This window comes from Sitophilus oryzae, unplaced genomic scaffold, assembly GCF_002938485.1.
Source record: "Sitophilus oryzae breed Bouriz unplaced genomic scaffold, Soryzae_2.0 scaffold_111_pilon_pilon, whole genome shotgun sequence".
NCBI classification, from domain to species: domain Eukaryota; kingdom Metazoa; phylum Arthropoda; class Insecta; order Coleoptera; family Curculionidae; genus Sitophilus; species Sitophilus oryzae.
In genome coordinates this window covers 5,293,833-5,318,833 of record NW_022145749.1, presented here as the reverse complement: position 1 = coordinate 5,318,833, position 25,001 = coordinate 5,293,833, and the positions used below count along the sequence as shown (strand labels likewise).

Genomic DNA, 25,001 nt, shown 5'->3' with positions numbered 1-25,001 from the left:
AGCGCTTAATCGGCTGCTCGCGACCAAGGCTTCGCTCTCGTTTCCCGAAAAATTTTGAGATGTGCTCGGTTCTGAAAAATAATTATCTGCTGAATTGATTAACGACTGAGAATTTATAGTTTGAATTTGTTGTGGTGATCTATTATTTGAACTATTAAAATTGGTAGTACTGGATTCATTATTGTAATTAGAAAAATTTTGAGATTGTTGAGGTATCGAAACATTTTGCTGCCGTTGAGGAACTTGTGAGTTATTAAAATTTCTTGGATTCTGAGAATATCTATTATTGTAATTTGAACGAGGATTATTACTGTTATAATTGTTACCATAATTACGATTATAATTACGCACGTCGTTGTTCTGATTAAAATTTTGATTGTTGTAGTTTCGATTAGTGAAACGTCCTTGATTATATTGTACTGTATTTACGTCTTGTCTATTTGAAAAATTATTATTGCTATTAAAATTTTGCGGTGGGCGTGTCTGATTATTGCTAGGTACATTTCTATTATATGAGTTACTATTTTGTTCGTATTGCCTAAGCTGTCTACACTGTGATGTTAAATGATTATTTTTAAAACAAAATAAACAGGAATTATTAGAAGAATGATTATTTAATTGTCTATTTCCACGCTCTACAAAACCTATATTTTTAAAATGCGAGTTTTTAAACCTGTCATTATTCTCAAGTTCCATTTCAATTGCTAATGATAAAGCTTTATCTAAATATGTAGTATTTTCGGCAATAATACGCATTTGAATTTTTTCATCGTTGAGTCCTTTTCTAAAAGTATTGACTAAAATGGAGTTTAAATTTTCTATTAAAACAGTAGCTTCGTTATTTGCATAATTTAAGTGACACGTTTCTTTATATTTATTAAAGAGAATTTGTAATCTATCGCCATATTCTTTTACAGTTTCCCTAAAATGTTGCTTTATATTCATTATTTGTGTTAGAAAATGCGATGGTGGTGTTTTATCAGTAAAGTGCTCTAATAAGAAATCTTTTAGTTCTTCCCAATTTTGAAACTGTTTATATTGTGTTACCTCTTGTGCCTTCCCTTTTAATTTAGTACCAAAAATTAAATCTACTAGTAATTCTTTTTGATCCACTTTGACAATTTTAATATTGAATCACAATTTTTTAAGAAAAATTGGAGTGAATTTGCGTCACCCTGACCATCAAATGAATTTATTAAATTCAGAACATCAGTTGCGTCTTTACCTCCTGCCATTATTATATTTTATTAATGATTTATTACTTTAGTTTAAAATTATTATTTATTTTTATAGATGTATTTTTAGTTTGAAGAGAGAAAAAATATTTACGAATTTTAAGCAATATTTTTTTTTTTTTTTTTGCAGCCCAGAATTATTATTGTCTTAACTTAAATCTAACTAACTAAAATCAGAAGAAAAACAGTAGCGTCACAATACAGTAAACAAATGAAAGACTTACCCCGTCATCATCTGGTGAAAACAAAAGCTTCCCTGGAGACTTGCTGCTGCGTCTGGCGCTCCTTCAGTGTCCCCAATGTTTACGTCTCGTGTCGGGCTTCTTGCTGCTTCTTGGTGCACCTTCAAGAACTGCCCGTTGCCTCTATCTTCTTCCAAAAACTGGTAGGTTTTCTGCTGCGTCTGGCGCACCTTCAGGAAACCTTGGTAGTATCCCACCGCTGCCACCAATGTCGTGATCCTGGATTGGACCACCGTCGTCACCAATCTTGTAGTCGCTGCCACCAAATGTTGTAGTTCTCTATTTGACTCGTATCACCACTTGTTGGGAATGTTATTCTTTATTTTTTTTTATAATTAAATTCTTACTAAGTTGTTATTACTTTTATTTTTAAACTTTTAATACAAAATATAAATTTAGCAGTATTACGTCTATGAAAAATTTTTATGAATGTCCCCGGTCCCTTCTGTGACCGTGCTTTTATGAGAATGCCCTCTCCGAAAATCCACGGGCGTACCTACTATTTCTTAATAATATTTTCAGGTAGGTTTGCAAAGGGACAAACATGACCATTTCTTAAGTAAATAGAAACCAGACATCGCGTCTGAAAGTAAAACGAATTACAAAGGAAAACTAAAAATGATGCAACTATTTATGACTATTTCTTCCAAATTTCATCTTAAGGTAATGGTTCTGTTTATTTGCATCACCCATCTTTCTGAGAAGAATAATAATGTTGATGGTATTTTTCGTACCTTAAATTCTTTAGGCATAGCCGTAGAATAAGGGTAAAAATAATATTTTATACAATTTGTCGAATATACATATACATATAACCATATTAAATGTATGTTCACAACAGTAAGGTAAAACTTTATGTGTAGGCGTGGCTTTAAGACCATAAAGTGGATATTACTTTTGGAAGTAAATTTATAATTGTGTTAGTTATTTCGCATAATATCTAATTTGTTTAACGTCTGTGTTAAGCAAAACTTCACATTGGTTTGATTAACACATTGTTGTTCTCGTTTAACAGAAAGATAAAACAAAAACATTGCCTCGCGCCAAAAACGTTGCGCAAATGTTAAATATTAATTAAGAGAAGAAAACCGTTGTTTTAAAAACAAACAATGGAGGACGCATGGTTAATTGTTTATTTTCTAAGGATCTCGACATAATTTTAAGGCCGAGTAAATAGTTGCAAAGTTCTGTATTGTGTTTAAAATTACTTTTTCTGAATGAACGAAGGATGAGATGCATATCGTGAGTAAATTAGTCAATCTTATTAATAGCAGCATCCAAGTTATGAGATACTTGCAAATAAAATATGTTCAAAATCGAACAGAATTGTAGACTATGAGAAGCATCCATATCCATCAGCAATCTACCGGAATACCTTTAGCCTAGGGCATTCAATCCCGAAAGAAATTTTCAATCCCGGGATTTCGGGATTATAATTTTTCGATCCCGGGAGCCCGGGATTGGTCCCGGGATTCACGAAAAAATTAATTACGCTGGAATTATATTATATTTTCTTTCTTTACAAAATTTTATTGAACAAAAAAAACATTAACATAAATTAAACGTCATCCCCATTACAAAACAACATAACATATAAGTTTATTTAAGAAAAAAAAAACATAAAAGGAACTAAAATATACATTTTTTATTTAATTTACATAACCAATCGAATACAGCATAACACAGGATTACTAAGATACTAAAATTAAATATTAAAAATTAAAAATTAAAATAACAACTTGGTTTTTTATGGTTTTTGAAAAAATTTCTTAAAAAAAACAAGCCGATCAAGAGTATTATCACTCAAACTAGATCTTCATCATCTTCAAATGATCAAACATTCAGGGTTGTTTATAAGCGCATATTGTAGTATCATGAAAGACTTGTGTACGATTTAAATTAAGGAAAAAATGTAATGATGAATCCCGAAAATCCCGGGATTAAAGAAAAGACAATCCCGGAATTGCGGGATTGAAAAAATGTCGGGGATCCCGGGATTGAATGCCCTACTTTGGCCCACAATAGAAACAAAACGGATATTTAACGCAAAATTTATAATGAAATAGAAAAGGTGACTCCTATTTACAATAAAGGGTACTTTGTTATACCCTGTCGGCAACAGAGAGTCTTGAGTCGGTATTTATATGTCTAGGAGTAAATTGCGTTAAAAAAGTGTTTATTACTAGACCAACAAAAACCCAAGATCCTTCTAAGGTAGGAGCGTTTAGTATCTATAGAACAGATGCGGTTGCGTGAATATCCCAAAGCATTCTGCATCAAATTTTATGTTAGTACTAGAGGTATTTAGTACCTACTAACAATGTTTCCACCAGTAAATAAAATAGTATCCAAAGAAAATACCTTTCAAGAAATAAACCCGCCACAAAGGTATAACCCTATGGTATAGCATGGTATAGCCATTATTTAATAGTATTCAAAACATATACAGGGTGTCCGAATTGCATATATATATTGTAAAATTCGACAGCATAGTCTGCAGATAAAAATAAGTAAAAATGTTAACGTATAAATTTATGACCTAGAATGCTTCATGTCGGAGATACAGAGGGTGTACAGGGTGTCCCATTTTAGTTGAAATCATACGGTATCTCCGTTATTCGTGAAGATAGAAGGGTGCGGTTTGCACAAACCTGTGCCACTTTTTTGTCAAACGGAAGAAGCCGTAAACAAAATTTTCATAGCCCTCTTCGTTTTTGAGCTACAGGGTCTTTTTGAAAATTTTGCAATTTGGGACACCTCCTGTATCTCTGTTATTGTTAAAGATATTGAGACGGTGAAAACAGTGGCGTAGTCTGTTATTCTACGAAAATAATATTTTTAAAGATATGAACTAAAGTTATGTCTTCTTAAATGGAACACCCTGTATATTTATAAATTATATGATCTGGCTTGCCATAAGCTTCTCAAAAATATATAACACTCTATATTATTTTCATTATTTAATGCAATATTTAAAAAATATATTAAAAGATTATATTTATTAGTAGGCCATGATTGATAATAAAAGAAATTAAAGAATTATTAAAAGTAATACTGCCATCTCTCTTTTGTTTTATTTTGAGAGCCACTAATTATTAACTCTTTGTATATTAGGGAAACTTAAATATCTACCGCTATCCGCTATTTAGTATCGGAACTTTTAAATATTCCTTTAGCTAATTTACGTGAAATATACTTTCAGCAAGATGCGGCTCCCCCTCACAACTTAACTTACAACGAAAATATTAGAATTTTGTTAAATTATTATTTCTCAGATCAATGAATTGGAACCTATGTACCCTAATGATGGTCTCCCTGATTCCCCGTCCCTGATTCTCGATGGATCGGGGATTTTTGAAATATGAAATATATCGTGGCAACTAATACGATGTCGAACACCTCAAATGCTTTAATAATGAAAGCTTTTAGATATTTGCAAACCCATTCCATTATAATAAATTCCGTTATAAAAACGAGAAAAATATATTCAGAGGTTCAGTGGTAAGAGTTCAAAAGTAAAATATATCAATTCCAAATAAAATTTTAATATTTGTATGTCTATACCATTTTGAGTTTGTTATTTATCACGGCCTACTAATAAGAAAATGGTATATTTTAAATATTGCAGTAAATAGTGAAAATAAATATAGAGTAATATATATATTTGAGAAGCTGATTGCAAGGCCTATCATATGATTTATAAATATACAGGGTGTTCCATTTGAAAAAACATAACTTTAGTTCATATTTTTAAAAGTATTTTTTTCGTAGAAAAACAGACTACGCCACTGTATTCTAAGTAAAAAGTTCTACAAGAACCAGTTTTCACCTTTTGGATATCATCCATAATAACGGAGATACAGGGGGTGTTCCAAATTGCAAAATTTTCAAAAAGACCCTGTAGCTCAGAAACGAAGAGGGCTATGAAAATTTTGTTTACGACATCTTCCGTTTGACAAAAAAGTGGTACAGGTTTGTGCAAACCGCACCCTTCTATGTTCACGAATAACGGAGATACCATATGATTTCAACTAAAATGGGACACCCTCTACAAATGTAATTTTTATTGATATTTTTTCCAAACAACTTCTGAACTAACGTCGATATTTGGATGAAAATTGGCATCTGGGAGTTTTTTGAGATGAGAAATTTGATTTTGATGTCCATACAACTCTTACTTGTAAGGGGCGCCACCTACATATTTTTAACTGGTTTCAAGAGTAATAACTTTTCGTTCGTACCTGTATAAAACTACAGAGTAAAACACATACATTTCCACCGGTTTTTTGCGTAAAAAAGGTCCCTTGGTAAAAATCGCTACGAGTAATGGTTCTCGAGATATTTGGAATCGAAATAGTCAATACATGTCGTCATTTTAAATAAATTAAACATGTCGCCTAGATAGTTATTATAATGAAATATGAAATAATTAATTTGAAGTGTTTTTGTTTCAAAGGTTCAACAGAAACTGTTTTATTTTATTTTTTTTTCAAAGAAAAATGTATGATTTATAATGATAATTAAAAATAAAAGTTCCTAAATTTATCATTTCAGTCAAAGAACTATCAACTCAACATGTTTATTTTTTGTATCTTGTGAATGTGTCTTTTTACGTAAAAATGACGGAAATGTATGTTTTTTCACTTAGTAGTTTCCAAGTATATATATTGCAGATCGGGCAAGGCGCCATCTAGAAGACAGGATTTTACTAAGCCCTCATTGTATATCTCTTTATACATAATCATATATTTATACATAGTTTTATACAGGTATACAGACTAAAAGTTATTACACTTCAAAACAATTAAAAAACATGTAGGTGGCGCCCCCTACAGGTAGGAGTCATATTGACATCTAAATCCCCCAAACTTATCATATCAAAAGACACCCAGACACCAATTCTTATCCAAATATCGATTATAGTTTAGAACCAGTTTGGAAAACCCCGAAATAAATATCAAAGTTCTACACCCTGTATCTCGGAAAAGAAGCATTTGAGGAAATAAATTTATACGAACTTTTTTACTTTTATTTTAAATTATATATTTATTTTTATCATTGTTGGCAATTCGTTCGTAATTAAGTTTTACAGTATTCGTTTCGAAATTCTAAACATCTCACTCATACTACTACTGTAAAAGCTGATTTACCGGACTTATAACGTAAATACCTATTATAAAATACAGTGGCGGACTAAGCCTGTCGGGGGCCCGGGGCGGCGAAGCTAAATGTGGCCCCCGGTCTGTTTAGATAATGATATACTTCTAATGCACATTTTGTAAAAATTGAATGACGTATGTATAATGGTTAACAAAATTCAAGTTTTCATACAGGGTGTCCAAGGCTGAGCCTGCGTTAGAAGTTTCTAGAGAACTACAATATCTAGATACGATATCTACGATATTTTGTGCATATCATTGTTTCACAATGAGATCTATCGATTAAAAATATTTTCATTATGGCGGCACTTTCGGAAGTACCGGAAGTTGACAGCAACTTTCTTATTTTAAATGGGTGACCCCATTTTTTATTACATACTTAAATTCTCTGTAAAATGTTATGAATTTTGATATTAAACACTCTATACCTAACGTTAACCGTTTTTGAGAAAAAAAAAATTATAATTTTTAGAGGAAAAAAACTGCCTGTCAAAAATATGTATATAGCCTAAACGCATAGCCTAAACGTCAAATTTAGTGATTGCCATAGCCACTGTACCAGAAAGAGAAGACATGTGGCTATCTATGTCAAAAATTAAATTGTCCGAATGTCATATAATAATGGCCGCAGCTGTCATGGAATTGAGCGATTAAAAAATTATCATAAATCATTGTTTTTCAAATTTCAATCACTTTTTTTATTTCACTCGTGAAAAGGCTTTCGTTACTTTCGTTTCTAAAATTTGTTACTTTTTGACTATACATGTTCCTGTACCTAAAATAAATCGTTTTTAAGTTATTTAATATTTAGCTTTAAAGCGTATATTTTTCTTGATTTTAACTATGGAGGCTAGAAGGAGGAGGCGAATCGACAATGGGCATATTTGAAATTTCTGTCCCTACTTTAAAGCAAGTTTCTCGGTTTGATACCAGAGGCACTGTAAGCGGGTTAGATTGATCATTTGCATTGTTAGAATACGATTTTACTGTGTTTTTACTAGTTTTCTTTAAAATTTATAGTTATTTTATTGAACTATTAGCAATGTAACAATGAGTGTGATTAAAAAACCCTATATAATAGATCTTGCTTCGTACCTGGCTGTATAAGTGGGACTTTCAGTGGAAAAAAGGCAAATAAAGAACGGGGTGAAAGAAACCCAAGTCTTTTCAAAGGTCCTAATGTAAGTGGTATAACTATTTATTTAAAAAAATATGGATAGATGTTAAGAAAAACATTCAAATTATATACTATCAGTGTACAGATTAATTTTTAATTCAAATTAATAGAGAATATAGCCTAAAATCAACATCTGCGTAACACAACCTAGGAGACCTTGTTATAAAATAAAAATAATTTACCTTCTAGCTGGTGGCTAAAATTACCTGTTGATATGTATTAACCACCATTTGAACAGTGCTATTGAAAGTGAATTTACGCCAAAGCAATATAGTATTCTAATATAAAATAATTTACTTACCCGAGATGCTTCATTTAAATTGAAAAATAATGTACAGTGGTTGAAGGACTTTTGATTGTGTATATAAACCATTTAGAATAGTTTTTATGAATAAGCTCTTTAAATTAATATGTAGGTATATTGTAGCCAGGTATTTATTTAGAATGCATTTTTTTAAATTATAATTCTTTGTGTTCTTGATATAACATGTTCCTGTTATATTTTTTTGGTATAGGTGCTAAATTGTATATTAAATTTATATACTGTATATTTTATTTATTAAATTTAGTGGAATTAGTCAGTTAATAAAAACAAAAGTTGTAATGTATTAATATTGCTAAATAAATAAATATATGATGAAATAAGTCATTGTATATACATATTTACAACTCTTTTAAAATAAATTGAGTTCATTATTTATTCATTAATATTTTATTTACAAAAATTTACCTTTACAATTACTAGGTGACGTTGAATATAATACATCTTGAATTTAATTGTCTACGAAACAGTGACAATTTGCAAAACTTTGCTAATGACATTAAAACTTAAGTTCAGAAAATCTAAAGAAAAAACACTATTGGACACAGGAAACATTTCAGCTTAATGTACCTATTCTCTGGTTTCAGCTATAAAAAAGTTATGGGATAGATAACACTGATCAAAGGGTGCAACACTAGTGTTCATATTCACTTTCCATTGAAGTTATTCCTGATAAAATACTTTTAATTTTCGTGATTCAGTTTCTGTCAATTGCGGTAAAAAAAATTGTAAAACCACTACTAGTTTGTTACCAAAGTTTTTTAATGTTTATTAAAATGATATCACACTGAACTGCTTGTAAACATATCAATTTCAAATGTTTTTATGAAAAACTATTAATAAATCACTAACACAATCACACCATAAACTATTTAATTCGCATTTGTCATCAAGAAACAATTACTGTTTACATCAGGTTTACATCAAATCAAAGGTTGAACTGGTGATATTTGTTGCTGGAAATTCTATCTTTTTTGTTCAACAGTTATAGGGAAGATTTATTTTAGCAGCTTATATTTATCTTCGGTCGTGTATGCACTAAAAAGAACCATATAATGAAACAATTTTATAATAACAACTTAGAAAAAGAATATCTAAAACCGGCATCTGATATAACCTAACTTCTAACTTACTTTTCAAACTCAAATTTAAGGTTTTGTATTCACAATTTTAGCCACGCACATTGTTCAATTAGAAAAAAAATTTTTCTAAAAGCTAAATCTGGTAAAAATATGCCCAAATATTAACTGAACTCTATAATTTATAACAAAATAGTAATTCTTGCCATAAGAAGCTGTGTATTTCTCAATCTATCGGATCACATGCGCCCCTAACGGCGATTTTCGAACTTCATTTAGATCTCAAAAACTGGGCCCATAATTTTTGCGTTCGATTCGCCTCCTCCTTCTAGCCTCCATAATTTTAACCAGTAGCCTATGACAGTATATTATCGATCATCATTTTCAAGCTAACTTTGCGCTGTTTTTTTCGATCATACGCTATATTATTAAAATATCAACTATTAGGTATCACTAAAGAACGAAAATACGAAATATATTTATATAAATACACTTTTTAAACTTTTAAGGCAGCAGTAGTTATAATATAGCAAATTCAGATAATTCATTTTCTGTTGAACAAAAAATTAGGTACTTATTAAGATTCGGAGGCCCCCTAAAAAACGGGTCCCGGGGCGGACCGCCCCTTCCGCCCCCCACCCCCCTTAGTCCGCCACTGATAAAATAAACAGTCAAATCAATTGGAATTAGTTAATACAAAATCCGATGTCTTACCTATTAAATATCCAGTTAAAACAAAAAACTATGTCGAATTTGTAAACCGCAAAACATCTATTGAAACTAAATTGTTGATAAATCGGCAGCACATCCAAAAGACAATTTCGTGTTAGTTATGCTTCAATTTATAAACAGAACATTATCGTAATTTAGCTGTTTATGAAAACTACCGTTTGTTATAAAGAATGATTTGTTCCGAACGAGAGACTTTCTGTAGAGAATTTGTGCGCTCACTGTGGCGCTACGTCGCAATATTTTTATGAAATCCGTTTCTTCTCTGAAGTACTTTAACTAATCTAATTATATAATTGACATTTAAATTTAAAATTATATAATAGATATTTACGATATAAGTCCGATAAATAAACTTTTACAGTATGAATGAGATGTTACTGTAACGAATACTGTCAAAGTTAATCCCATGAAAAACATAGAATGTAAAAAAATGCCAAATCTCGCAACACAATTCTTCCACTATAAAAAGTTGTGAGATCTCATGTAAAACCAAGTCAGTTTATTTATTATACAGGGTGGTCCGAACTGTATTCCGGAAACTCCGACAGCATATTCTGCAGATAAAAATAAGTAAAAAAGTTTCTATAAATTATGTCCTAAAATGCTTTGTTTCGGAGATACAGGGTGTAGAAGTTTCGTTTTTATTTCAATTTTTTCCAAATAATTTTTGAAGTAAAGTCAATATTTGGATGAAAATTGGTGTCTGGGTGTTTTTTGGCATGAGAAATTTGATTTTGATGGCAATATGACTCCTACTTGTAGAGGGCGCCACCTGTATATTTTTTAACTGGCTTGAACAGTAATAACTTTTCGTCCGCACCTGTATAAAACTACTGAGTAAAAAATCTACATTTAAGACGTTTTTTACGTAAAAAAGATCTCTTGGTAAAAATCGCTACGAGTAATGGTTCTGGAGATATTTGGATTCGAAATTATCAATATCTGCCATCAATGACATAAAATAAACATGTTGACTAAATAGTTATTAGACTGAAATCATAAATTTGAAATGTTTTGTGTCAAATGTTCAACAGAAACTGTTTTATCACCATTTTTCGCAGAAAATTTATGATTAATTTAAAAAAATAAAAATTTACCAAATTTATTATTTCGGTCAAATAACTATCTACTCAACGTGTTTATGTTTTGTCAATAATGGCATGTATTGACTATTTCCATTCTATATATCTTGAGAACGGTTGCTCGTAACGATTTTTACCAAGAGATATTTTTTACGTAAAAAGTCACGGAAATGTATATTTTTTCACTCAGCAGTTTTATACAGGTACGGACGAAAAGTTATTACTCTTCAAAACAGTTAAAATACATGTAGGTGGCGCCCCCTACTATGAGGAGTCATATTGACATCAAAATCAAATTTCTCGTATCAAAAAACTCCCAGACACCAATTTTTATCCAAATATTGACGGTAGTTCAGTAATTATTTGGAAAAGATCGAAATAAAAATGAAATTTTTACTGCCATAATATGCCTATATATTTAATTTATCTGCAGAATATGCCGCCGAAGTTTCCGGAATACAATTCGGACCACCCTGTATATCAACGCCCACTGCATCAATGGAGGCGCTTCTGGACCGCCTCTTCACATATTGATCCAGGCGGAGGCAAGAATGGGACTCTATCAACAACAAAGTGTCTTGTCTCTGGGAAATAGGACAAAAACAGGACACTTAAAGATGGGAGATTCTATCCATCGGAGGACCTCTACTCCCAATGAGATCGGACCAAATGACCCCCCTTTATCACTACCACAAGCCATTCGAGGTGAACAAAATGGATCGAGTAATGTGGACAGATATAACATTCCTTCAGGATGGACTAAACTAGTATACAGACGGGTCAAAGACCGCTGAAGAAACAGGAGCTGGAGTATTTGGGGAAAGACCAAGGGCAAGCTTATCCTTTTCCTTAGGTAAACACTCAACCGTATTCCAGACAGAAATCTTCGCCTTTCTACAATGTGCAAAAGAAAATAATAGAAGAGCTTATTCAGGTAAGCTCATCAATATATGCTCAGACAGTCAGGCGGCACTTGGGGCGCTTATGAGCTCAAAGGTATCGTCGAGACTCGTCTGGGAATGCCTGGGTGAACTGGGAGCTCTGGCACGAAGGAACAGAATTAAATTATTCCAAGGCAACGAAAAAGCCGATAAGCTAGCTAGGCAGGGATCATCGGCATCCTATCTTGGTCCAGAGCCAGTACTGGGAATACCCCAATGTATGGCCCGTAGTGCACTAAAACTCTGGATCAGGGAAAAGCACAATGCCCATTGGAGAAACAGACAGGGGCACAGGCACAGCAAGGCTTTTATCCAAGGACCTAGCTCTAAAGCCGCAAAAGAACTGCTAATGCTTAGCAGGAATAAAGTGCGGATTACAACAGGCCCCTTGACAGGACACATGGCTGTCAAGTGTTACCTGAACAAGCTCAACGACCTGTATCAAGGAAGTCTTTGCTGCAGACTCTGCGATTAACTGACTTGATTTTAGGTACATGAGATCTCACAACTTTTTATAGTGGAAGAATTTTGTTGCGAACATTTTTAACTTCTATGTTTTTGATGGGATCTCGTTTCTTTTTGTAGGTTATCGTCCTATTTTTTCTCAGGTAATATATCATTCAAATATTAAAGTAGTTTGACTAGCAATAATTATTAAATTATGATTATTGTTAGTTCCCAGTAATAATTAGTACGCAGAAAGAAAAAGATCGTGGGTGTTTGGGAAGGCTCGAAAGGAAACAATGTTTTTGCGACGTTTCGCGACTTTATTGTCGCTTCTTCAGGCACCAAAACATATGAATCCATATTTTGCCTAAAAACATTCATGGCGATTCCAACCGCCAACACTAAGCCACATACGGGCCACAATTTAACGGGCATTTTTTGCCCGACGTACACCGATCAATACGACACAAACCGAGCATCAGTGTACGTCGGGCAAAAAATGCTCGTTAAGTTTTTGTTCTTTCTTCCGTATGTGGCTTAGTGTTGGCGGTTGGAATCGCCATAAATGTTTTTAGGCAAAATATGGATTAATATGTTTTTCAATAAAGTCGCGAAACGTCGCAAAAACATTGTTTCCTTTCGAGCCTTCCCAAACACCCACGGTTTTTTCTTTCTGTGTAATAATTATTAAACTTTGAGTTATCGTATAAAGTCAGACAATATCAAATGGATTAATTTTAGTTTGCTAACGACTTTCGTTATAATCCAAATATTTATTTAAAAAATGTTCAGTTCATGATTTTACCAACGCTTATTCAAAATCATGTTTTTGTCAATTTTACACATATTTTATTTTCTATCTCGAAAACTATAAGAGATAGGTATAAGCAAGGGTATAAGTTACTATAATAGAAAAATTATGAGATATGAGAGTAGTTTCCAAAAATGTAATAATATACTCGGTGTTCTATTGAAAATAACAAAGATTCTACCACTTTTCAAATGATCCGGCAACACTCTGTAACGCTGATAATATTTTAGATAGATGAAGCAGCATTTATATAAAAATCCAAATTTTTAAAACAATCCTATAACCGGTCCTCCTGTTACCATCGCCGGAAAGTCGGTTACCCGTAGCGGCTAGACAGCTAACTTTTGATCCATAAGGATATTTCGACATTTTTCATTTTTTCCTTCCATTATAAGCTTAATGCTACCTAAAATTCAATTTAGAAGTTTGTAACACTTCTAGAAGTACCTTAGAATTTTGATGACGGCGTGTGAGTCACTGGGCGAAATTAAAGAAGTTTGACTAGAAAAAAATCATAATCCTTAAATAATTGTTGCTACATTGATATACAAATAAAATCAGAAGAGACCGCTTCGGTTAATTCTAGTTTTCTACTTTTTTCTGGACTGGAAAGTAAGATACCGGTAACGGCTAGACAGCTAACTTTTAATCCATAAGGATATTTTGAGGTTTTTCATTTTTTTCTTTTGGTTATAAGCTTAAAGCTACCTAAAATTAGATATTTGAAGTTTGTGACATCTAAAAGTAGCTTTTAGAATTTTGATAATCTGTCAGAGAGTCAATGTCAAAATTAAAGAAATTTGACAAGCGATACCTCATAAACTGAGGAATAATTACTAGATATTTTGGTAACCTAGCCAGCTACACAACGCAGTTACAGGATGGCCAAAAATGACGCTAATACGACGCCTTCGAGAAAAGGATGGTACGGCTGTGTTCGACTTGGCGCGGCGGGGACACTGCCGTGCCCCCAGATTGCGGACAAATGGCGTACAATGTTTTACTTCATACTGTTTGAATAAAAATGTTTTTAAATAATTGAGTATTTTTTAATCCGCTCATCTCATATCTTTTGGATATTATTGCATTTACAGGTAGAAGCATTATCAGTAATACTGATATACGATTACACGTAGAGAATGGAGAATGAATGGAAGGGGGGTTAATCACTGCGATTTTAAAGATCTATTGTGTACTTAGATTAAGAATTGTGTCCCCCTGTTGTAGGGGGAACAGGGTATTTCCTATCCTCCTCTGACAACAAATATATTCATCCTCCGAGGAGTGGACATCTACCTCCTACAAGGGATACCCCCTTCCACGGTTGGGGTTTAGCCCTCCGTGCCCTTCAAAGTCGAGGAGCTTGTCTCCGTCTGAGGTACCCGTGAGGTGGAGACTGGAGGATCTGTCTTCATTTTCTCCATCTCTTTAACTTCGTCTCTTCTTAAACCTGATACCGGTGTTGTCCCGGATCTATAATAGAGGATATATCCCTCTTTCTCTTTTGCCCCCTTGAATTTGAAGTCAATTCTTTTTGGAGGACCTGACCATCTAATTTTATTTACGTCAAAGTGGAGTCAAAAGTCAGTGCTATTAAAGAAATTTACCTATTTTAAGGAAGCTGACGGTATGAAAAAGACTATGGTCTAAAATTCGGTAAAAAATACAGGCCTTATTACTGTAAAACCTTACTTTACGGACTAAATCAACAGACGACAATCAAGTAGGTATGTAAAGGTGTCTTGGTGTCTTGGTCAAGGTGCCCGGTGGCGTAGAGGTACAGGCTCTCGTCTACAAATCTCAAGGTGTGGGTTCGATTCCCACACCCGGCATTTCATCAGCCGACTATTTTTATTAAAATAAAAATAGTTTGGGTACCTAGGTCGACTCTTAAATGAGTACTTGGGATTCACAATCCTGAGGTAATAATAGGCGGTTGAAGCGTAGTGCTAGCCACATTACCTTCGTTGTATACCGAACGGCTCTAGTATAGCAAGCTGTACCTTGCTACTCCCAAGGCGTTAAATGCTATATACGGGAGCTATTATTATATGTAAAGGTGTGTTTTGCGACGCAGTATGAAATAAAACCATCTTATATCATTTTATTAATGTTTAAATTTAATAAATTTCACACCTATTAACTCTGAGGATGTAAGTTTTGTAGTAAGATATGGCGTTAACTTTCATTTTATGAATATCGTTATAACAAAAACATATCTCGAATAAAATATCTGTTTATTTTTGGTATTATACCTTCCACTTTCTTTGCAACTCAGTATATGTAATCAACGTGCTTTCACTTCGCTGTAATAAGTGGACAGGAAAATATCGACAATTTGAAATTAACTACTTAAATACCTCATAAAAGTACCAATAATGTAGTTATTTCCATAATTAGATACAATCAATTTCTGCAAAAATGTGAAACCGATTATATTCATGTAAAATATTTAATAACCCATTAGAAATGTCGAGAAAAGTGAAAATACAGGGTGGCGTCTTTTATACCATGCGAAGGCTCCAAGAAGAACGACAGTTTGTATTGAAATGAAATATTGTGAACATATTTAGGGTCAATCGACCAGTGAATGAACAGTTAACCGAAGTATTAACTTTAAATAAATCACGATTTTTTATTTTATATAATATGGGGTAAAACTGGTACAAAGGCAACTATCTATAATTGAAAAATTAAGAAAATATTACCTAGACACAAAAATAAAATAATACGGTTTCACAAATTTCAATTTTCGGCGAATAAGCGAAATATCTAGTAAATGAACGATAGAAGTCAGTAAATAAACACATAAAGACCAGTTAATGAACGTTGTATTTATTAAATTAAGCTTTACAAAAATTCAAGTTTAAATAAACATAAGCTTTTAATAAACATAATCAGGTAAGAATATAATATAAAAAATATTATGCTGCATTTACATATTAATAACAAAAGTCCCTTCAGCGCTATGAGGTATTGGAACAGCAATTTTTTTCACAATTTTATCCGAGTAATACCAAATTTGATCAGGTGGTGACGGCCACTTCCAAGTGTTCTTTTTTGTACTATGGATGTTTTTTATCTTTACCTCTGTCAGTGTATATATTTTGTTTATAATTTTGAGTGTTGTACGTGTTTTTCTATATTCTTTTGTGTATATTTGTATACATATTACTTTTATTGTACCATGTGTTTGGCATACGATAAATAAATAAATGTAGCATGGAGAGCACTTACTTTATATTCATTATTTTTAACAGCCTTTATTAGGCCAGGATAATGTGAATCCTCATAGTTTACCAGAACATAATCACCTTTAACAAAAGGAACGCTTAAGTCAAAATTTGATGTTGATTTTTCTAAACTTATTGATGACAATTTAGGGGAAATTTTATTCTTAGTTCCTTCTTCGTCCGATTCTTCGATTTTTTGAGCATTATTACGCTTCGTCATTTCTGACCATTTTTCTTGTTTTTCGTATGTTTTCTTTTTTTGTCCTTGTAGTTTCAATTCAAATAGTGACAGATTTTCATCCGTACTTGAGGAATCATCTCTGTTAAACCGTTTTGTATACTGTTGCTCGATTTTCTGATCTTTATCACGCTTCCGCTTTTCTGACTTTTTCTCTTGTTTTTTGCATGTTTTTCTTTCTTGTCCTTGTTTTAGCTTCAATTCAAAAAGTGACAGGTTTTCACTCAAGTTTCTGTTAGGTCTCTTTATTTCATACTGTCGCCTGATCTTATTTTTTCGTTCTTGTTGTTCCATTCGCTTTCTTTCTCTATCGAGTTTTTTTTAATGTCTTCCTCTTTTTGACGCTTTATTTTATCTTGTTCTTGATGAAATTCTACCCATTTTGTTGAAGTTATCGCCTAGAGGCATCACTTAAGTTCATGCTGCCTGATTCTACTGCTCTGATACCCAGTGACAACTGCTCTTTGGAATATTTGAATCTAGTGTATTTCCGCTCCATCTGTACCAACAAAAAATATTTATTTTTAGTAATCGCCGAAAACTTTTGATAAAACTATAATACTAAAAATTAAACCTCCAAAACAAAAACTAGTGCCCACTTATCCTAATAATAAGAGACAGAAATCATTTGCAAAAAGGTCTTATGCTTAATCTAGTAAATGAACAGGAACAATATCCAGTAAGTAAACGATTCAAAATCCTGTTCATTTACTGGCTGGCATTTATTTTTATTACATTTAAGGTATTTTAATGGATTTACATATGTAAACAAAGCTTAAGGGTCATTTTAAAGCAATTTCAGATAATCGAATAAAATACCAGTAAATGAACAGCCGTTCATTCACTGGAATTTGAACTTTTTTCCCGCCAGTTATTAAACACATTAAATAAAAATATAACCTAAAAGATAATAGATGTTTTACTTTTGGATTAATAACGATGAATTCTTGAAATATATATTCTCACACACTGCCAAGCTTTTATATTTTATGAACAATTAAATACCATCATTAATAATAGGATATGCATCTACTTACCCTAAAGAAAATGGCGCTTAAAAGACTAACAACGTCAGACTACAACTTTGAACGGCGATTTGCACGTGTCGTTTATTAACTGGTTGTATTTCAGCAAGTTAGTCGTAAACTACGCAGTGTAAATTAGATTATAAAAGGACAACAAATAGAGTTTAATGGCCGTATACCTTATTAGAGCAAGATAAAGTTTTTTTTTTCATTAACTGGGTCACATTCATTCACTGGTTGGTTTACCCTATGTTAATTTAGAGCATTTTTTTAAAATATAGAGTTCTACAGAGAGTCCCTAAAAAAGTTATACATCAAAGTTGTTTTTTTTTGTATTAATTGATTGTCGGATTCTATGAGAAAAATAAAGATAAGCTTCATTAGAGAAACAAATGACTTAAATGTAAAGTTTTTCACATATTTAACATTTTCTAAAAACGAAGACAAATTTTAAATTTCAATAAAAGCTACCTAAATTGGAATTTACCCGGTATAGCCTAATATGTAGTTAAACTAACCATTGTACTTTTTAAATCAAATTAAAACTGGGACCAAAAAGTTATACAGGGTGAGACAAAACAAACAGTGTCACTTTTAAAGGCAAGTTACTCTTTTGTTTTAAATAGTACACCCAATTATTCCGACATTCTATGGGGAATTCATGCCTCTTCAAAATAATATTAAGGGTCATTTTCAGTAGACCTTTACTATTTGATTGTTGAAACCTTTGTTAAAACAGATGTAGGTATTATTGATATCAAAATCAAATTTCTCATGTTAAAAAACTCCCAGACACCAATTTTCATCCAAATATTGACGTCACTTCAGAAATTATTTCGAAAAAATCGAAATAAAAATTCAACTTCTACACCCTGTATCTCCAAAATTAAGTATTTTAGGACATACATTTATACGAGCTCTTTTATTTATGTTTTTCTGCAGAATATGCTGCCGAAGTTTCCGGAATACAGTTCGGACCACCCTGTATACACTGCAAACTACGACAAATCCTTTTCTGGCGCTAAAATATTGACTTTACATTTAGTACTTAACAACTCTAAACAGTTATTTTCCAATTTTTCAACATTTGACTTGTGTGGATTTGTCGGGTGGAAACTAGGCAACTCACATGTTGGTTGAAGGACCTGTATACCAATTTTAAAGAATAATCAATTAAATATAAAAATATAATAGACGTTTAAATATATCTATAAAAAAGTAATTCATTGTCTGTTTTTTTTAGAAGAGAGTCCATATGAAGAAGGATTTCCAGACAATTCCGTATTTGGCATTTATGATAAGAATGGCCGTGTTCGACGTGTAACAGTTCCCGTCGCTGTAAATACGACATACAAAAGCCAACTTGATCGAAGTTTAAGTTCATCATATGGAGACTCTACAGAGTAAGTTTTTATACTATACTAGTCAAACTCATCATCCAATTTAACTTGTCATCCAATTTAACTTGTCCAATAGGATAAAAAATATTTTTTATAACTGTCATCCGTTGATACCATTATCCGATGACGCTCTGATTGATCATAGCGTTGATTGAATGAATTGGGAAGATAGGCAACATAATGGGCGAATTCGTGACAGGGCTGATTTTGATTTTCCATAACGTCTCAAGTGCTGTACGGTGGAGCCCCAACTCATTGTGCGGCCAACGCATAAAACACGCATTTTCTTAATTCGGCCAGCGAAGGCATATCAGAGACGGTGCGGATCTGAAAACGACAGTGTTGCCAGATGTGTAATATCTGTAATACGTTTGAGGAAAATATCTTTGGATAAAAAATCCACGTTTATGTATTGAAATTTATTCGTGTTAAATATAGATTAAACAATAAAAATAAATATTCTTACTATATCAAAATATTTCTATCCTTCAGTATTTTTTACTTTATGTAAAAGACTATTATTTTAAGGAAGTTTCATCCATGAAACTAAAAGCAATGTATCTTGATTAAATTAGGTTTAATCATGTTTCCTTGTTATTATAATTATATCGTCTGGACTATGGGCCCGTCATGCGATGGAGACTATTAGATTTTATTCGAATTTAAAAAAATCCGTATTATTAACGTACCGTACCCAAAATCCGTAAATCTACGGGTTAATCCGTAGTTCTGGCAACACTGTCTCCGGCAATCACCCACTCTGTCTACTTAAAGGTTGATTCTCACTACACCTTACTTATCAGCTACCTTCCGTTTACATAAAACATGTCATGTAAATGAATAGGACAATGCACACTATCCGTTCCGTTTCCCTTCCGTTCCATATTCTTTCCTGCCATACATTTTTTTGGCGGACGGACTGAAGCGTATCGGAAACAGCGTTGTCAAGTTCTTACATTTGTACCAGCTACTGTTAACATTTTGCTGATATTTATTTATTCTTTCACCTCTTAATTAAATATATTACCTTTTTCAAGAGATACAATTTTTTTTTTAAAAAAGTAAAACCTTTTAGTTTAAATAGGAATCCAACATATAACAACAGGTCTTACTGACCATACACCACTATGAAAAACAAGTCGAGAATAAAATTACTTGTTAACCTGACAACAATAAACAAGAAACAGCAGCCCTCATTCAGAAGGACAACCATTATGTCGTTCTTGTTAATAGTATCAGTATTAAAATATTTATATTTTTTAGTGCCTTATTAAAATAATTATATCTAGGTGCCCGGTGGCGTAGAGGTACAGGCTCTTGTCTACCAATCTCAAGGTAGTGGGTTCGAATCCTATACCCGGCATTTCATCAGTCGACTATTTTTATTAAAATAAAAATAGTATGAGTACCTAGGTCGACTCAGCCTTAAATGAGTACTTGGGATTCACAATCCTGAGGTAATATTAGGCGGTTGAAACGTAGTGCTAGCCACATTACCTTCCTTGCATACCGAACGGCTCTAGCATAGCAAGCTGTACTCCCAAGGCGTTAAACGCTATATGCGGGAGCTATTATATTATATATCTTTTAGTTCTAAATATAGTCTGTCCAACGACCCAGGAAATATTTCGATAGTCGACTTCCAAAAAATTACAGAAATTACAATTTCCCTGTAAGTTAAAATGATAGACACAACTGTCACTGTCAGGGATCCTTTCCGTTGGGCAGACTATACTCGACCGTTCCTCTTTTTTTATTAAACTATTCATTATTTTACAGTTATGATCCATACACTTCCAGACACGAGCTGTACAGCAGACTAGATGAGATGCCAAAGCGAACTGACAGAACAATGCCCATATACGACGATGTCCGAAGATTGAGAAGAAAACCAAACAACTTCGGTCTAACCAATTATGGACACTTGAAAATTGATTATTCTATTAGCTGGAACGACTTAAATAAATATATTAGATATAATAGTTAAGGACGTAATCATTAAAATACTAATTTGTAGTTTCACCCAAAGACATCTAAATGGGTAGACAGAACACTCCATTCATAAAACTCAATTTGTTCGAATCATACATGGTTTGACACTTTTATGAGAGCAAGTATGAGAGTTAAAAAGGTCATTTGGCTCTATCAGTGGCGTGATGTTTTTTTTATCAAAAATTGATGAATTTTATCAAAAATTGTTTGGAATTGCCTCAGACCAATTTTCCATTATAACTAGTTTTGCCTGAGGTCTAACTGAGGGTAACTCTAATTTCACAATCGAAAGCGCCAACAAATAAGAAAATATACGTATTTTTGTAATAATCTACTTATAACTAAAAGTATCTAGATACGCTACTGTAAGCATGGCTAGGTAAAAAAACGTAATGACACTTACCGTCGAAATATCAATTCCGGGTTGGAATAGTCCACCTTTTTACAAACTATGCACTGGCGAACCATCGTAGATAGTTAAAAACTACTTTAAATAGTTTTCTTTGCAATAAACACTAATAACTATTAGAAAATTGTTCAAAAGCTACAAAAACTTTTAACTACCGCAGAAAACTCACAATCGCGCGCTGTCAAATATAATTTGAATGGAAACAAATGAAAATGTCAAATGTCAGCGTAATTCCTACAGATTTAGACAATTTCGTAGTAAAGATGAATCCGCAGCGATGCCGCTAGTTGTCATTGTAAGTTCCCTAATATAATTTAATTAGAAAACCAAGGTAGAAAACTAAAAATAATTTCAAAGGTATAATCCTGGCACAATCTACATATGTATATTAATTAAAGTTATATGTTATATACCTATACAAATATTTAGTTTAACGTTTCTATAGGTACCCAAAAAACATTAATAACAATAATAACATTTGGAACTCGAACCGTATTCTATCACATACCGCGTAAATCTGTCATCATCGACTTTTGGAACACGGTTCGTGATTGCGATAAATGTAAATAAATAATAAAAGTGTAAATTGTTTTGTCTCCCTTTATTTAGATGTCTTTGGTTTCACTAGGTTTCACTTCACCAACTTTTTACATACATACAATACTCAGAAATACATTCATAGAAGGCAACTATATTCAATTCTATTCAAATAAATTTATGACCCAGCGAGCTTTGGCTTTGGCAGTGAATACAGGTGAATAGAAAGCATGCCTGATCAAAATATTTTAGTCACATTCATTTTTATCTAACTTGGCAGTTGGTATACTCGTAAATGATATTTAAAATTAAAGCATTATTTTTTTCCGTTTAAAATTTATGTTACTGTACGTCTATTCATTCTGTAGCTACGGGGCATCCGTAAGAGGGAAAAAGATATTCTCTCGATGTTTCTCGTAAAAAATTAGACGACGCGTCCCATCAATACAATTTGACAAATTTGCAAGTAGCCAATGAAATGAGTGGGCGGAGTGTTTTGCGGTGACATACTCGTCAAGGACCACGTGGTCTGCCGCTTATATATTGCTGTTTATTTAAATGCTTTTTTTGTCCGTATTTCTTTGATAGACACAGATCCAGTAGACGTACTTTATATTATGTGATGTTACTGACCAAATTGAATTATAGAGTTTATATGCATCCGTCATCTGTGTGTTCAAACATGACAGATATTATATCACAGTAGTGATGGGAATACTGGTTCCACATTAGTCGCGTTACAATAGCGACCGTTCCAGAGAAATACCGCGATTTTGTAACCGAGACTCCGGCTTCCAATATTGTCGCTGTTCCCGTCTATACGGTATTTCTGGTCACTGTACTTACCTACTCCTCTCCCTGCCGTTATTTTTGTGTTCGTGCATATTCACAAACAATAACAATTCATAAACCACCCAAATTTGTAAACAATAAAAAAACATGCAGGTGGCTAGAAGAATTTAGTTATATTAGCTTTTAATTTTGAAAATAAAGCTATTCAATACTTTTTATTCGCCATCTTTTCTTCAGACTGAAGATTAGCTTTTAATAGATTTTATATTTTTGCCAATAATACTTAAAAATATATTCTTCTGATACACGTTATAACCGTTAGAATTTAAATTAAAATACATACATTTGTAAGATAATTATATTTTCCTATCCTTTTTCTTAAAATCTGTTTACTTTAAAAATAGTTTAGCTTAAACAATAAAAAGTAACATAATTTGAATCATTATTCGAGATACCTACGTCATATGCTAAATTTATTTATCTACGTGTATGTTTTTATCTACGATATTCCTTATTGGTAAAAACGTTAGAAGTAAAATGTTCATGTCAGATAATCAAAATAAAATCAGTCTTACTTTCTTCCCGTATGTTAATAAAATGCAATTCTCTTTCTCTGCAGACTATTATATAACTCTAATTGGGATTATATTTTTAATCAATTGAAAGTAGCTTTACAAATTTCCTTTTTTTTCGGTCATACTTCTTTGTTTTTTCTTATTTTTATAAAAGTGTTTATTTGTAACTAGCTAATGTACCTAACATGTATTTATTATCAATCAAAAATGTCTAGTACCTAGACCTACCGAAAATCGCGATCTCGAAAGTATCGTAACGACTGTAACGGGAGCATCAACGTCAACGGCGACCGATCAAAGCGCGCCCCTACGTACTTACCAGTTCCAGTTCAAGTTACTACTGTTCGCGACCGACGAGATCGCGACTCCAGGAGCGCGACGGCGACGGCGACGGCTGGAGCGAAACACGGCGCTATGCGGTTACTGCGGTTCGAGCTAAGGCTAAGAACATAGTGGAGCGACGAGGATAGCGGCGAGCAAGCAGCGACACATCGCGTCCAAAACAAACCTGTGAAGTCAAGTACGTGTGAACATAGTAAAGCGATCTGCTCGAGCAGTTAGATCGGGCGGCGAGATCGATTCAAATAATTTTGTTTTCGTGGCTCTGTCGCGCTGTAGAAAACGATGGATTCCTAAATATTAATAGATTTAGTAATTGTAAGAGAGATTTTATGGGACCAAAAAGATAGTAATCACCATAATCGGTACATTTTAGATACGTTATGAGATGAAGTGGTAACAAATTTTCATAAAGGTTATGAAACTTCCCACACTCTCTCTGGTTTTTGAAAATTTCAAGGACTACACCTTTTGGTTTGTTAGTTTCGAATAAAGCAAATGTTTTCGACACTACTGTCCAGAATTCTGGTAACATTTTAAATTATCAATAAGGAAATTAAAATAATAAAGCTGCACAAGTACCTAGCCTATTCCTCGTCGCACTACTATGTTTCAGCACCTCGAGGCTTGCTCGACGCGGTATCGCGCTGCTTGCTTGCCGCTATCCCCGTCGCTCCACTATGTTCTTAGCCTAACTCCAAGAGCGATTACAAATAAGTTATTTACAAATTATAAATAATTTATAGCTCTGTCGTTATTATGATGGTCATTCTTCAGTAACAGGGTCCTGATTCGTTATGGAGCGCGACACGACGTTACAAAAAAAATACCGCTCCAAAATCGCGTTACTCAAATACCGACACATCACCATTTCATCAATGGATAACGCATGACGGATGCATAAAAAACCCACACATAAACCTGTGGATTAACAAATTTACATCCTATGGATGTACCTAACCATTTTTTCTGCTGTTGTCTTTATATCTAATAACTTGTCCCAGGCTGAGTTATTACGATATATTATGTAATAATATCTGTAATTTATTCTTCTATTTAGTTACAATAAATGTATATTAAATTTCTACTTTTGCTCGTTGTTGTTTTCTATTTATCTAACCCATTACTATTTCGTTAGAAACCGCCCTTGATAGATCATTTTGAATAATCCTTCAAAGAGAAATACCGTTTTAAAAATAAATCCTCTAATTTTAAAATTTTCTCCCATCTCCTT

The 25,001-nt window shown here is 32.9% G+C and overlaps 2 protein-coding genes across 6 annotated transcripts in view; one reads left to right on the top strand and one right to left on the bottom strand.

Annotated features, from left to right (window-relative positions):
• Nucleotides 1–24,860, top strand: part of LOC115884532 — a 125,267-nt gene extending 100,407 nt beyond the window's left edge. For 4 of the 5 annotated variants that reach the window (XM_030903161.1, XM_030903138.1, XM_030903152.1 and 1 more), the window contains exons 4-5: nucleotides 18,967–19,126; nucleotides 20,903–24,860. In XM_030903161.1, coding sequence (XP_030759021.1) covers nucleotides 18,967–19,126; nucleotides 20,903–21,110 — 368 coding nt within the window. In that variant the 3' untranslated portion in view covers nucleotides 21,111–24,860. The remainder of the gene's footprint in view (nucleotides 1–18,966; nucleotides 19,127–20,902) is intronic. The other variant, XM_030903170.1, reaches the window with a different exon arrangement.
• On the bottom strand, nucleotides 16,046–17,806 carry LOC115884567 (putative uncharacterized protein DDB_G0292636). The gene is made up of 2 exons (XM_030903191.1): nucleotides 17,736–17,806; nucleotides 16,046–17,197 (listed from the first exon to the last, which is right to left on the bottom strand). The coding sequence occupies exon 2, from the start codon at nucleotides 16,990–16,992 to the stop codon at nucleotides 16,405–16,407; it is 588 nt and encodes a 195-aa protein (XP_030759051.1). The 5' UTR covers nucleotides 16,993–17,197; nucleotides 17,736–17,806; the 3' UTR covers nucleotides 16,046–16,404.
• Nucleotides 24,861–25,001: the final 141 nt, after the last annotated feature.

Excerpts from the sequence above, each read along its gene's own strand:
- LOC115884567 (XM_030903191.1), bottom strand. The coding sequence starts at position 16,992 with ATGGAACAACAAGAACGAAAAAATAAGATCAGGCGACAGTATGAAATA.